The sequence below is a fragment of the Bos grunniens genome, chromosome 7, assembly GCF_055505025.1.
Source record: "Bos grunniens cultivar Pamir isolate PY7600 chromosome 7, Bosgru_T2T1.0, whole genome shotgun sequence".
NCBI classification, from domain to species: Eukaryota; Metazoa; Chordata; class Mammalia; order Artiodactyla; family Bovidae; genus Bos; species Bos grunniens.
Genome location: NC_141171.1, coordinates 28,479,219 through 28,493,903, shown reverse-complemented (window position 1 = coordinate 28,493,903; position 14,685 = coordinate 28,479,219). Strand labels below are relative to the sequence as shown.

General features: G+C 39.2%; 1 protein-coding gene across 15 annotated transcripts in view; it reads right to left on the bottom strand.

Moving 5' to 3' along the window:
- LOC147368971 (uncharacterized) overlaps positions 1-11,185 on the bottom strand; it is a 513,832-nt gene extending 502,647 nt beyond the window's left edge. For 12 of the 15 annotated variants that reach the window (XR_015167014.1, XR_015167019.1, XR_015167016.1 and 9 more), the window contains exons 1-2: positions 10,802-10,941; positions 9,633-9,783 (exon numbers count right to left, since the gene is read on the bottom strand). Coding sequence is in view for 8 of the 15 variants with exons in the window: in XM_086410559.1 (XP_086266685.1) it covers positions 9,633-9,670 (38 nt within the window). In the remaining 7 variants the exon portion in view is untranslated. Of the gene's footprint in view, positions 1-8,274; positions 8,731-9,632; positions 9,784-10,801 lie in introns of those variants that run through there. The other 3 variants (XR_015167020.1, XR_015167015.1, XR_015167021.1) reach the window with 3 other exon arrangements.
- Between the last annotated feature and the right edge of the window lie 3,500 nt (positions 11,186-14,685).

The window sequence follows — 14,685 nt, the reverse complement described above, 5'->3', positions numbered from 1 at the left end:
TCAAGGCTGTATATTGTCACCCTGCTTATTTAACTTATATGCAGAGTACATCATGAGAAATTCTGGACTGGAAGAAACACAAGCTGGAATCAAGATTGCCGGGAGAAATATCAATAACCTCAGATATGCAGATAACACCACCCTTATGGCAGAGAGTGAAGAGGAACTCAAAAGCCTCTTGATGAAAGTGAAAGTGGAGAGTGAAAAAGTTGGCTTAAAGCTCAACATTCGGAAAACGAAGATCATGGCATCCAGTCCCACCACTTCATGGGAAATAGATGGGGAAACAGCGGAAACAGTGTCAGACTTTATTTGGGGGGGCTCCAAAATCACTGCAGATGGTGACTGCAGCCATGAAATTAAAAGACGTTTACTCCTTGGAAGGAAAGTTATGACCAACCTAGATAGCATATTCAAAAGCAGAGACGTTACTTTGCCAACAAAGGTCCGTCTAGTCAAGGCTATGGTTTTTCCTGTGGTCATGTATGGATGTGAGAGTTGGACTGTGAAGAAGGCTGAGCGCCAAAGAATTGATGCTTTTGAACTGTGGTGTTGGAGAAGATTCTTGAGAGTCCCTTGGACTGCAAGGAGATCCAACCAGTCCATTCTGAAGGAGATCAGCCCTGGGATTTCTTTGGAAGGAATGATGCTAAAGCTGAAACTCCAGTACTTTGGCCGCCTCATGAGAAGAGTTGACTCATTGGAAAAGACTCTGATGCTGGGAGGGATTGGGGGCAGGAAGAGAAGGGGACGACAGAGGGTGAGATGGCTGGATGGCATCACCGCCTCGATGGACGTGAGTCTGAGTGAACTCTGAGAGTTGGTGATGGACAGGGAGGCCTGGCGTGCTGCGATTCTGGGGTCGCAAAGAGTCGGAGACAACTGAGCAACTGATCTGATCTGATCAAGTCAAAAAAGAATTGGGAACAACTAATTACAAATGATTCTAAGTTTCAGGGGGGAGGTTGGGTTGGAGTTGGCATAAAGGTTCCTTTTAACTTACATAGTTTTATGTCAAAGGTTATTATGGACACACAGTTAAAGGTCTGTTACATGTTATATATTCACACATGTTATAGAATGATTCCTCTTAAATAATTATTTTTAAAGAATACATATATATATAGAGAGAGATAATATATATTTCATCTATTTTTTAAAAAGAAATTCATTCTTCTAGTTCATCCCTATAAGTCCATTTACAATATTTCACTCTAGGACTTCTATGTTTTTCAGGAAGGAAAATGTACACTATCAAGTATTACAAAGAAAAAGAGATAAGGTTGTTTTGTTAGGTTAATATCAAGAAAGAAGTGCATGTACAATGCATATAATCTATGGAATGACAAAAATAATCATCTTACCAAAGTGAATATTATTGTAAGTGACAGGAAGAGCAGATCATTTCAAAATTTTACTTTAACTGTTTTTCTTATAAATGATAACAGAAGAGAGATACTGGACAATGTTTACTTAGCTATATAGGTCAGAATGAATGTTAGCATTCATTTTAATCACCATGGGAGCCTTGCTGGAACCAATAAACCCAGTACTATACTCTATTCACTAATAGTGATAATCAGAATATCTGGTTAGGGGTTTCCCTTTGAAAAGATGTCCCCCAAGGATTGTACTAGGTATCAAGTTCTGACTGAGCTGTGTTGATCACTAACAACAGCTTCCCTCACCCTCTCTCTGACTCTAGCCAGGCACACCACTTTCCTTCTGCCTATAGTCCAGGCCAACCCATATCCTGAATCTCCTCTGAGCTTACATAGGAAGCATGCCATTCATTTGCTGATTTCCTCAACCTCTATTACTGCTGCTGTAATTTTGTTCCTGTTCCCAAACTTTTTGCCTAAATTGATTACTTTTAGTCCAGACTGTATATTGGGTTCTTGCTGCTGTATTATTCAATACTCACTTTGGTAACTGATCCTTGCTTGACTCTTCAACCTCAATGGTTCTTCTCTCTACTCCCTGACCTTCTAGACCTAAGGTCTTGTTTCCCTAGAGCACCTTGACTGCTTCCTCATCTCTATACCTCTTGACCTCGCTAGATTGGCCCCAATGGTTTTACATTCATCTCCACTCTGGCCAACACAAAATCTATATATAATAGAATAAAAACTGGGCAAAAATCCTGAGACATATTCTAAGGGAAATGGAACAGTTTCCAAAAGAGAAGAATATTAATTGATTTGTACTTAACACTAACTAGTATTGTGATCTTCTATTCATTTACACCATGGAGAAGCCTTATCTCCAAATTTGCTTCCAGTCCCAGCATTCTATATTTGTGTACATATCTTTATGATAATAATTACAACACACATTCTATTAACAACTAGATTCAAATGTGTTGAAAATTTCCCAGGTATAAACTGAAAGTGAAAGTCGCTCAGTCGTGTCCGACTCTTCGCGACCCCATGGACTATACAGTCCATGGGATTCTCCAGGCCAGAATACTGGAGTGGGTAGCCTTTCCCATCTCCAGGAGATCTTCCCAACCCAGGGATCGAACCCAGGTCTCTCTCATTGCAGGCGGATTCTTTACCAGCTGAGCCACCAGGGAATCTCCAGGTATAATGATCATCCCAAATAAATGAGAACATGTAGTCAACAGACAATTGCAATAGTTTTCAACATGGCTGCATGTAAGAAATATCTGGGAGGCTTTTATAGAGTCTATTGCCCAGGGCCCATTGAGACCAATAAAAATACAGCTCCTTGGCACAAGGCATATGTAGTGTATAAAAGCTCCCACATGTGATTTCAATGTATAAGCTTAGATTATAAACTACTATAATAATCAATGACTCCGTTCATTGAGCACAGATTTTTAAAATGTCCCCCTCACAGAGTGACTCAGGCAAAATATTTCCTGGAACATGAGATATTAATAAATGCATAAATTCAATAAGTAAACTGTCTTGTCAACGCAGACATATCTTACCTTTTAGAAAATATAAACCTGATTTTTGGCCCCAAACTTTACTTGACAGTTATATATACATTGATTCATCTAAAAGACAGTAGTCCATTTATCCTTTAAATATGAGAGAGATGCTTCTCATTTGGAAACTGTTCCATTTCACTTAATAACCTGGTTACATATATTCTTCTAAAATTAGAAGTCAGCAGAGTTCCACCTCTGGGGTTAACATTACAGACCTGGTGTTGACCAGGTAAATCACATGGGTTTACTTAGTTGATTATGAATTGATCTCATTACCTTTCCACACTCCTGCTGTTAACAATGAAATTTCACACATATTCACACAAATATAAAATAATAAAAGTGAAAGATAAAGCCCATGAGTCAGGCAAAATGGATAACAGAAGTAATCACTGTGTATTACTACTGTACAAATCAATAAAGCAAATATGTTATTCTTTTTAAGTGTCATATTACAATAATGCTTTTCTGAAGACTGTTGTCTGGATCCAATTTAAAGTGGCATCTGCTTGTGTTTGCTTAAAACAAAAGGGTGGTTGACTTAATGAATTATTTACAGGCATGCAATATGGCAACAGTGTCATTATGAACTCTCTTCTAAGATCTCCTCTGGCTACTCCTGGCAGGGTGTCAATTTGCTTGTTTTTATGGTAGGTGCACGAAATTGCAAAGCTATTCAAAGAAATGAGATTCTGCCATTGGACTCAGTAACGCACACAAACCCAGTAATAAAGCAATGGTGACAAGAATGGCGGAAACATTTATTTGCCATTAACGATGTGTAATGTGGAGCTCAAGTTAAAAAGGAATCATTAGAATTACATAAAGCTGAAAGCAGCTTTGAAAACAGGCCTAAGGCCTAAAAGAAATCAGAACATGCCTGTATGAAGAAATGAAGTGAAAAAAAAAAATGTCATCTCTGTGCCCTCTTCCTTCTCCTTCTCATGTATGCTACCCGTTTCTCAGCAACTGTTTGGCAAGGGAGAACTGGGAGTTTTTAGAGTTTCTGTATCATATGTAAAAGAAATTAATAAATAAAAGACTTAAGGGGAAACATGGATACAAAGTGGCTTGTCACTTTATTTCCCTTGGTAACATTCTATCGATTCCAGGTTTGCTAAAACTTATTTCTATTAAGCCAGTCTATCTAGACAGACAGCTTGTTAAGGTAGGTGGCTCTTAGAAGCAGGTCAAAATCCAGGGGAGGCCAAAAATAACAACAAATCCCCATAGAGGAGGTCATAACTTACTTTAAGGTAGTATAATCTGACACAATGCCTTGACTATAATCACTGATGAGTGATACTGGGTGATGGAGCAATTTGATCAAACTGAAATTTCAATTTATGAAAAAGGGCCTTGTGAGAAGATTTTGTGAACTAAAACAAGCTACTACTGGTAATTTTTTCCTGCAATGCCAGCCCCAGAATGTAAGAAAGAGGTATAAAGGGGATTTGTAGCTCTGTATCTATTCTTCCAAACTTTGGTGATGATCTGCCACATGTCATGCCCTGCACTAGGTTGGGACCATAAAGTGCTAAGTCAGGACACTACCATCCCCATTTTCGTGGATGGTCTAGCAGGAAATTTTGTTTGGAAATTTGATGGGTTTTATTTGCCAGAGATTCTGGTGGATAATTAATGTTGTTGTTTTTTAATCTTAAAATGCTTTTTATACTCTGAAGGCTATCATTGTTTAGAGCTATCTTTTCATATTTGAATTAAGAACACACCTAAAGGTAAAAGGAACAGATTTTCTTATTAACTCTTAGAAAGACAAACCCTTAAATGCTGATAAAAATATTAACAGAGGATGATTAAGTACAATTTATACTGAATGTTCAAGCTACACATCTGGTGATGGCATGAATGGATTTTATTGTGAAAATAGAAGCTTTGTGAAAAAGAGACCTCCAGTGGATTTGCAGGACCAGGATATAAATTCAAATTGTGTTTTCCAGTTTGAAGGATGAAGAAGAATTAAGAAAATCACCTCTTTCCCACAGGGAGTAATGCCTTCTCTGACTAACATAACTTTGAGACACTGTTCAAAGGAAGTAAGAAATTAGTAATCACCAAGCCAGCGGGTAGGACTGATTAATTTACTCTGACTGTAGTCACAGAACAAATTCACCAGAAAATTGCCAAAGTACATTTGCCTTTTTATAGTCCTAGGTATAAATTTAAAGTTGTGGTTACCAAGTCTAGTGGTCTTTTAAAAATCGTTTTATGGTTCCTGTAGCTGTGCTATTTTTATGCCCTGAATATGTTAGTAAAGAGAGAGCTGAGGGCATGGACTCTGGTTCCCAGGAATCCTGGGCATAAGTCCTAACCCTTTTCATGAAAAAATTATGCAGCTTTGGACAAGCCATTTAACCTCTCTTAAGTGCTATTTTCTCAATGGGAAATTTGGAAAATATTAATACCTAAATTCTTTATACCTAATGAAGGTGAAATAGGATAATACAACAGGTTTTAGTCACTAGACATGTTCAAAAGTGTTAGATATATTATCATTATCATTATTTTAGTTTTCTCACCAATAATCCCTCTGAAAATCCTTGATATTAAGTCAATATAGCATTTTTTTTCTAAGTCATACGAGACCCCAGGTTTACCAATTTGTTGCCTGGGAATCATTACATATGAGGAAGACAGAAGAATGATATATCAAGGTGAAATCAGAAATTTATATTGGTTGTAAACTCTTACTTCTATGGAGAACTCAAGGCTCTGTCTCTCTTATCTGTATCTCACTCTACTCCCAGCCAGGGGACATCTGCTGTGTACATCAAGGATAAGGACAAAAGGACCCCTATTCTACAGGAGAGTTAGCAAAGAAAAAGATAAGCTCTTTCTGCCAGTGGAGTACTCTTTCAATTTGCTTTCTTTGTGGTTTATTTTCTCTTTGGAATATTTTCCCTTTTTCCTTCAAATTCCTTCACAGTACTTTGTCCCTCCTCTTCTCTCCCAAGTTACTGGTGAGAGATTTAAAGTTGTCTACTGTTTGGGAAGAGCCTTCTGAAATGGGGAGACCTTGAAAAACTGTGGTGGGACCCAAAGAGGGGGAAACAAAAGTGACCAAGGGAAGCTCTGCTCTAGAAAGTCTTTCATCCTTGTAAAGGGTTTTCACTTCACTGTGTTGTTACAGCTCAAGGAGCAAAATCATGGAAGAAAAACCAAGTAAGATCTGTTTCCCTTTAGTCGCCATTGTGGAAGGCCAGAGTGTCCAGAAGCTCTAGAAATCATTAAGAGTACACTGGCTGACAGCTGATTCATTTATTCTTCAGAAATATCTGGGTGTGGTAGCCAGCTGATGCAGAGTTCCCAGATTCTAATACTGTTAATATATTTTGGAACAATGGGGAACATAAGTGATGTTTCTCAACATTTTAAGTACTAAATGCTATTTTGGAGAAGGAAAAGGCAACCCACTCCAGTATTCCTGCCTGGAAAAATCCCATAGACAGAGGAGCCAGGAGGGCTACAGTCCATGGGGTCACAAGAGTCAGACATGACTGAGCAACTAAACCACCATCAACCACCAAATGCCATTTAATTACACACTCTTTGGGAAAACTACATTTGACTGACACTTGTTCACTTATTTTAATATTTCCAATGAGTTGACAACACAATGCTATTAGTAATACCTGTCATGTAAGGCCTATAATCAGCAAGTGGCCAAGAAAGTAGAATCAAGTTTGCACTATTGATTCTTTCCTACACCCTTACTTGTGATCAGTTTTGTATTAATTTTCATTAAAAGTATTTTAAAATAAAGCAACCTATTTAAAATCATTTATATACGATTGTAATGCCTTTTATTTATGTGGGTTTATTATTTCTAAAGTACTCACACATATTTTATACAATTAAAACAAAAATCATACCAAGTTTATTATCTCAGTTTTACAAATAAATGGACACTCAGAGAAGTTACATCTTGCGTAAGGTCCCAAAGTGAATAAATGACAGAATTGGCAAATAAACTCAGCTCTGATCTCTTTCACCTCCCATAGCTGACTTTTTTGTTATAGTATCAAAGCAAAGAGGAGTTTTGTATTCCAATGGTTTTAAACTTCATTTTAGCACTGACTTCATTTCTCAAATGAAATATCATGCATAAACCTGAGACACATAACAAAACTGGGCAGCAGAACACCCACCCGCTGATTCCCCTCTATCTCCATCATGCAGAGACCTCTGAGGAACTGGCACTAAATCCAAAGTGTTTCTCGGAGTGTGGTTTGAAGGCACTTAGCAACCAGATCTATTCCCTTGCCCTTAGGCATCCTCACAGGTGGGCAGAAATACCATTTTGTGAGGGCAAAATGGAAATGCAGGGCCCAATGTTAAAAACTTAAGAATTTTAAGACAGTGACAGCAGAACCAAGTAAGAGGCCCTTTCTGATTGACAGCATAGGCTGCTTGTCTGTGAAGCTGTCCTTGTGTGTAGACCAGGATTTACTTTTAGAACCCTTTTACTAAATGGTTTCTAAACCTGTGTGCTTATCTTTTCTCAATGACCTTTGTCTATGCTCTGGTTCATTCTTATATTCATATTTGCCTTGGGGAAGGGTCATTAAATCTGCTCAAATTATATTATCGTGGGGAATTTTTAAACCTTTAAAGCGTATTTTCCTCCTGCCTGCATACCAGACCTTCACTCTAGCTCACAGCAAAGACCCATATTTCCAAGGGAAACTGGATTCCTTCTTTTAAGAAGGAATCTGAAGTAAAAGATATTTATCTTGTAAAATGGAAGCTCATAGCTTGAAAGCAGGTATTTCAAATTCCTTGGATCTCTTCCCATTCCTTACCCCACCATTACAATATCAACTATCAATATTGGTGGGCTCAGCTAAAAGACTTTGTCACTAGACTGTCACAGACACATGGCCGTATGTTCATCACATCTGTCTCCTATTGTTCCTGGATACCCAGGAAGGTGGTATCTTTGAAAGAGTGGCTAACAGAGGATGGAGTGCTGTTTACAACTTCTGGGCCTAGCCCCCAAACCTGTATACTCCTCCACACTCCACTTCTTTTCCTCAGTTGCAGCCAAATGCAGAGGGCTCTGTGGAAAACTCAGATATCCTAGAAGATGATGAAGCTAGAAGTGGAAGGATCCTGATTAGCTCCATGCATCAGAGCATCTTGGTCTCCAATGACACACTGGTCCATGTTGGACTGTTTTGGAACTGAGAATAAATCTGTACTGTATTATGTGACCAAGATTTGGGGTTGTTGTGTTACAACAGTTAGCATTACTTTACCTGACTATACATACAGGCAAGATATTTCTGACAATCCTGGGGCTTAGCAAGAGTTAAGAAGAAAGATAAAAGTAAGCATTTAAAATAATATATTTCTTTCTTTTTTTTTTTTTTGAAGCATAAGTTTATTTATTTATTTATTTATTTTTTTGGAAATTTGTGTGAGGAGACATAGAAAGGAGAGTTATATGGCTATATATATGTCTCTTGAGGTTTCTGAGACTCTGAGAGGAGACTTTCTTATCCTGATAAAGGATAGGTCATGGCAGTCTGGTTGGATACCATATCCAGGTAGAAGGAACCCCTGATATTTAGCTTTCCAAAGCATCCCTGGTTCCTATCAGGTGTAGACAGAGCATGTAGTAGTAGAGTCTGACCGAAGAAGAGGCTAGAGGGATTGGTGATGGGAGATCAGATGTTTCTCTGGCATGGGCAGCTTCAGAGATAACCAAGTTAGGGCCAAAGGGAGTCAAAGCCACATCACATAGAGGTCTGGAGAAAGAGCACAAACCCAAATGAGGTCAGAACCACCTAAGAATACCAATAGACTCCAATCAAACTGAGTCAAGATCACAAGTTACTCCACCTGCAGAATTTAACTAAGAACACTTTCAGAGTAAGCCACACATAGATGAAGAAAAGGCAGGAAAGTTTGGGTAGAAGGGCCCTAACTCTTCTCCACTCCCGGAAGGTTTTGTAAATCACCTCTTACAACCAATGTGCCCAGACAACATCACATGGAAAGCAATAGGGCATGGGAGCCACCTCAGAGAAAATCGTGCTTACTCCAAAGATGAAACACTATTAACAGATTGATTAAATGACCAGTGTAGATTACACTTTAAGCAGGGTTGAACGTTGAGCAATTTTTTTTCCTATTAGGAGATGGGAAATTTGCCAGAGTTGGGGAATGGCGGGAATGGAAGATGACAGGGTTGGAAGTTCAGGTTAGTTTAAGACAAAATATTCATATATTCTTTGCATACCCAAGTTTTGATATGAGTTAAGCTTTGCAAATCTATGTATGATTAAAAGAAGAGTAAACTAAATAATTTCAAACTATCTACTAAAACTTCACACACCCCAGGACTCTCCTGAGAAAGTCTGGCAATGACAGATTTTTCTAAATGTATGGCCCTCCTCTTCTTGATTCGGCTGTGCCATGCTATTAAAAAGTATAATTTCCCCACATCCATTCTTGTGAAATAAAACACACAACAAGGAAAAGTGCATAAAACAGTGTTAGGCTTTTCATCCTTTCTTACTGAGCAGGTCTGGGGGAAACCAATCTTGCCGAGAACAATGTCAGAAACAGCAATTGACTACAGTGATAACAACATACCCAGAAGGCAGGTTGTCTGACAATAAAGTTGCCAAAAAAGAAATCGCTGTACCTGTGGAGACCTTGAGTAGTTCCATGAAGGTGGTCCATAGCTGATCATAAAGGCAGTGCAGAGCAGCTGGAAGTTCCTCTAACCAATGAGAGTTTCCTGAAGATTCTGAGCCATTTGGCTTTGCTGGGTCACTCCAGAAAATATACAAGTGCTGCATTTGAGAGCAATGAAAGTTTTTGTGAATGAAAGAAGGCAGCAACTATCACTATTAGACCCTTCCCTCTTCATATCCATATTTAAAGTTCACTTTTGTTAGTGATGGAAACCAAAGCCTGTCCCCTGAGAATTGGCCACCAGATATAATTGCATGAGTAGAGAATAGCTATAGCAAGTAAGTAGGAAAGTGCTTGGGTCCTCTTGCTTTGTGTGATATTTAAATTGTTTTAACCAACTCTTTTAACCAATGCTTGAGTGTACCAAAATGGCCAACTAGAGTTTTAAACAGTAGTAAGAGAGTACAAGCTAGAATATTTCAAAGTTTAACTCTAAAACGGATGTATAGTTTCTGCAGAAACCATAATATTTTGGGTCATTTCAGATTGTATCTCTCGTCCAGAGGATACCAGAGAGTTCTTGTTAGGCTGGATGGAGATAGCACAAAGAGCTACAACAGAAATGGGGAAGAAAGCCCCTGGAATTGTAAAAGTCTGTGTAAGACCCTGTCCAGACTGATGCTGACTTGCCGGGTTTTCTTCCCTTTTCCTCTGTCTTAGAAGTTTATTAGGAAGAGAGAGACGGAATTAAGGGAAACAGCATAGACTTCATGTTCCCCTGGTGAAGCATTAAAATCTGTATGGGTTCAGGTGTGCTGCTCATGTGCAAAACCATCCGGGTCTTGATCTGTTGCCATTTATGTGGTATTAGTTTTCTCCACAAGAGAGTCTGCAAGCTTATTTGGGATAGGGATATTATGCCAGTTGGTGTCCTAACAGACTGGCACACTCAGACTAGAATAATTCAATGAGGGTTTAATAGAGGAAAAAAAGTGGGCAGGGTTTTAGGAGATGGTACACAGGGAATGGTATAGTGCCCTAAGAGTAACAGAGCTAGAGATACCACCCTAGGCTCAAAGAAAGCCAGAAAAAGGGTCTTAGAGCTTCTGTTCTGTGACCTTTCACAGAGCCAGTGGAGGTGAGCATGTCAAAAAGAGGGAAAGAATGCTGTCTTACCTTCCTGGAGCCTCCTGCAGGGGCACCATGGGCTGAGCTCAAGGGGAAGCCAGAGGGCTCAGGAATCCTGAGAAGCTGCCTGAGCACAGAGCATGGTGGGAAGGGCTGAGCGAGGATCTGAGCGAGGCAAACTAAGGATCCTCAGCATGGACACATTTCCCTTTCTCTTTTAAATACATGGCACCTGGCCTTAGTAACCAGGGGCTTGATTAAGAGGCTGCTCTTGGCATTTCAATGGCTCTTTTTCCTTATCTATATAGTAGCAAGGCATCTGCCTGCTTTTACTTCCCACAGGAGAGGAATGGTTTATCTATTTGAGGGGCCCTAAAAGAACCTGACTACAGGAATGAGTTCAAAGCATAATTTACACCAAAGCAATAACAGACCCCTAAAAGCTCTGATTAAGAGTCTTAAATAAATTCACCTTCTGTAATTGCCAGTACACATCTCTGTCCTCGACTTTATGAACCAACTCCAGCACCCCCGAGCTTACATCCCTCCTTGATCAATCTGCAGCAAGGGATTTACTTCTCTAATAACACGCTTCTCAACATCAGGCAGGTCCCAGAATGACCATCAAACAGAGGCAATGTGAACAGCTGGGAGTATCTGATGGTAGTAAACACAGATGTGCCTGACAGGACATTAACTGCTTAGCACATTGATGTAACTGACTTCCCAACGTTCAGCAAAGCTTTGTAGTCCCTGAGATGCTACTGCCTGGGTCTAATGATTGCCATGTTTCCCCATCCGCTCTTTGGCAGTGTTTTCTGCTGCATCTGATGCAGTGCTTCAGCTTGGTGTTAATTATGAGATCGGCTCAAGGCCTGTGATTTAGAGCCTGGGTTCAGAACCCTTTCAGTAATTCAGTTCCTGCAAGTCTGTGTTATTGGCTCCTGAATGCAGTTGCTTAAGCTGATTAAAATATAAGCTGGAGAAATTCATTTCTTAAGCAAAATTGAACCTGATGTACACACTGAATATTGTACCTTGTCATGTCCTTGTCTAGCTCAATTCTACCTCTTACTGCTTACCTCCTGCTTGAGAATTTCTTTTTAAAGCAAATGTTTGAATTGCTTGAGTGAGAATTGGCCCTTCTGAAAATAGTTTGATTGTAAAACAACTTGGATAAAGTATTGAAGTACGACACGGGTTTTTAATTTTCTTTTGTGGCATTATCAGTCAACCAATATCATCACGAGAAGACAAATTGATAGTCTCTTAGTAAAATGGGGAAATCCTTCAAATAACTTGTTCATCACACAAGTAAATGGCATTGTTGGAACAGACAGACATGAGATAACAGCACTGATAACTTGATGAGGGATCACAATGGCTCTACCCTGTCCTACCCAATCTACCTAACAGCAGTGTCACAGATATTTGCAGTATGGTTGATAAAATTAAGAGCAGACTTTTGCAAGGAACAAAATCTTTTAGTCTGTTAATCCAAACACACAACAAATGCCATCTAGTTTCAAACAATGTTTCTGTGTCTCTTTCTGTTTAGGTTTCCAGATCTGATGGAGAAAAATCTCTGGGCATGGTCACTTGCTAGCATTTCTAACTGAGCCTCCTATCTTATAAATGTTTTCTTCAGGCACAGGTTATACTGACCACTGAAATATACCACTGCTCCTGAAAATCTCCTGAATAGCCTGAGACTACTGTTAACTGGTCAAGAGTGTCACTGTCACAAAAAGCACTTGGCAAAAATCTTGAAAATTTTGAATACTATTTTCTATTACAGAATTGCTAAGGCCAGGATGATAAACAAGTTTATCTCTTGGCCATCCTAATTATTTAAGTTGTCTGGAATAATGGCCTTAGAGGGAGTCTGGGGTGAGTCCCACATTCATGGAAAAGAGTGCAGGGTTGGCTGGGTAGTCTTGAAGGTCTATAAGCCTCTACTCTCTTTCAGTTGCTGAGATAAGATGCTTCTTGAAGTATAAATGTGTTTTACAGATCATATATGTGATTTTATTATAATTATTGTATAAATATAATGCACATAGGGCTTCTCTATTGGCTCAGCTGGTAAAGAATCCACCTGCAAATGTGGGACACGTGGGTTCGATCCCTGGGTTGGGAAGATTCCCTGGAAAAGGGAACGACTACCCACTCCAGTATTCTTGACTGGAGAATTCCATGACATGACTGAGCGACCTTCACTTCACTAATGCATATATACTTCATACATGTATATATAAAAATATAACAGCACATAAAATTCTGGAAGAATTCATAGAATCTGGCTAAGTTTTAAAAAGTAACTTAATGTTTGTTTTAAACAAACGTAAGTTTATAGGTTTGTTTAAAACCTATAACAAAACTTCTATAGTTAGAGAATAAATTGTTCTAGTTTGGAAAAATTATGCTAGAATGTAGAATTGCAGAGATAAATACAAGCTGGTCCTTACCTTTGATAAACTTGATTTTTTTTTTCTTTTCCCCCTTTGATTTCAACCAATTTGCACTCTCACATAGGTATCAGCTATGTTTTGAGATAAGTCAGCTTAATCAACCACTAATATTCTTTGGCTATGAATGACACAGCAACTTTGTGAATCCCTAAATGTTGTGGGTACCTTGGAAGGAAGGTAACTTCTGTACTTTGCCCAATGATTGGCTGGCTCCAGGGATTTGTCATGAGTCCCCAGAGAGCAGAGTCACAGTGGTTATCATCCTAGGGCACTCTCAGCAGGCCACAGTGATATTAATCGACACTGGGAATACTATTAAGTGGTTTGGAATACTTGAGTTGACCCACTGGGGTACTTGTTCCACTGGGAAAAGTAAGTGAAGTGGCTCAGTTGTGTCCAACTCTTTGCGACCCCATGGACCATAGCCTACCAGGATCCTCCGTCCATGGGATTTTCCAAGCAAGAGTACTGGAGTGGGTTGCCATTTCCTTCTCCAGGGTATCTTCCAAACCCAGGGATTGAACCCGGGTCTCTTGCATTGTAGGCAGATGCTTTACCATCTGAGCCACCAGGGAAGTCCAGGGAAAAGTAAATTAGGATCAGAAACCTGCTTGGTGATTAATGAATCAAAACAAAAGGAACTGAATGGTTTTAAGAGTTTAGTTCCAAGAGATTTTTTTTTTAGAAATCAGCCAGTAGTTTGAAACTACACCAACTGGAATTTATCATATAGTTATGTACTCAGGCTAATCTAAACAGTAATTCCACCTTTTGGGGAGGAAATACAGTTACACATATATTTTTAAAAAAATAACAGCCTTTAGTATTGGTAGTGTGCATGCTAAGTCGCTTCAGTTGTGTCTGACTCTTTACAAACCTATGTACTGTAGCCCGCCAGGCTCCTCTATCCATGGGGATTCTCCAAGCAAGAATACTGGAATGGGGTGTCATGCCCTCCTCCAGGGGATCTTCCTGACTCAGGGATTGAACTCTTGTCTCTTATAGCTACCTGCATTGGCAAGCAGGTTCTTTACCACTAGCACCTCCTGGGAAGCCCAGTGGCCGTGTGGAACAACATACACTTTAACTTAATTTCAGGAGACCTTTTTTTTTTTTTCATATGATGGTTTTGTTATTTTTTAAATGGCTGAGTTATCAACTCAGCTAGTGTGCAGTAATTTCATACTTTTTAATATGCATTATCTGCAATAACATTGTGGCAGCTCCACACCATGGACTAACACACAATACCTAGAACAGACTTATTGTTTTTGGTTTTTATGTAAATAATAAATGTTTTTAAATTGCCTAAATATGCCATTCTGAGCTGTTTCATTCTACCAGGAAAATACCAGGGATTTTTCCAGGGATGGTATGGGGAGGGAGGAGGGAGGAGGGTTCAGGATGGGGAACATATGTATGCCTGTGGCGGATTCATTTTGATATTTGGCAAAACTAATA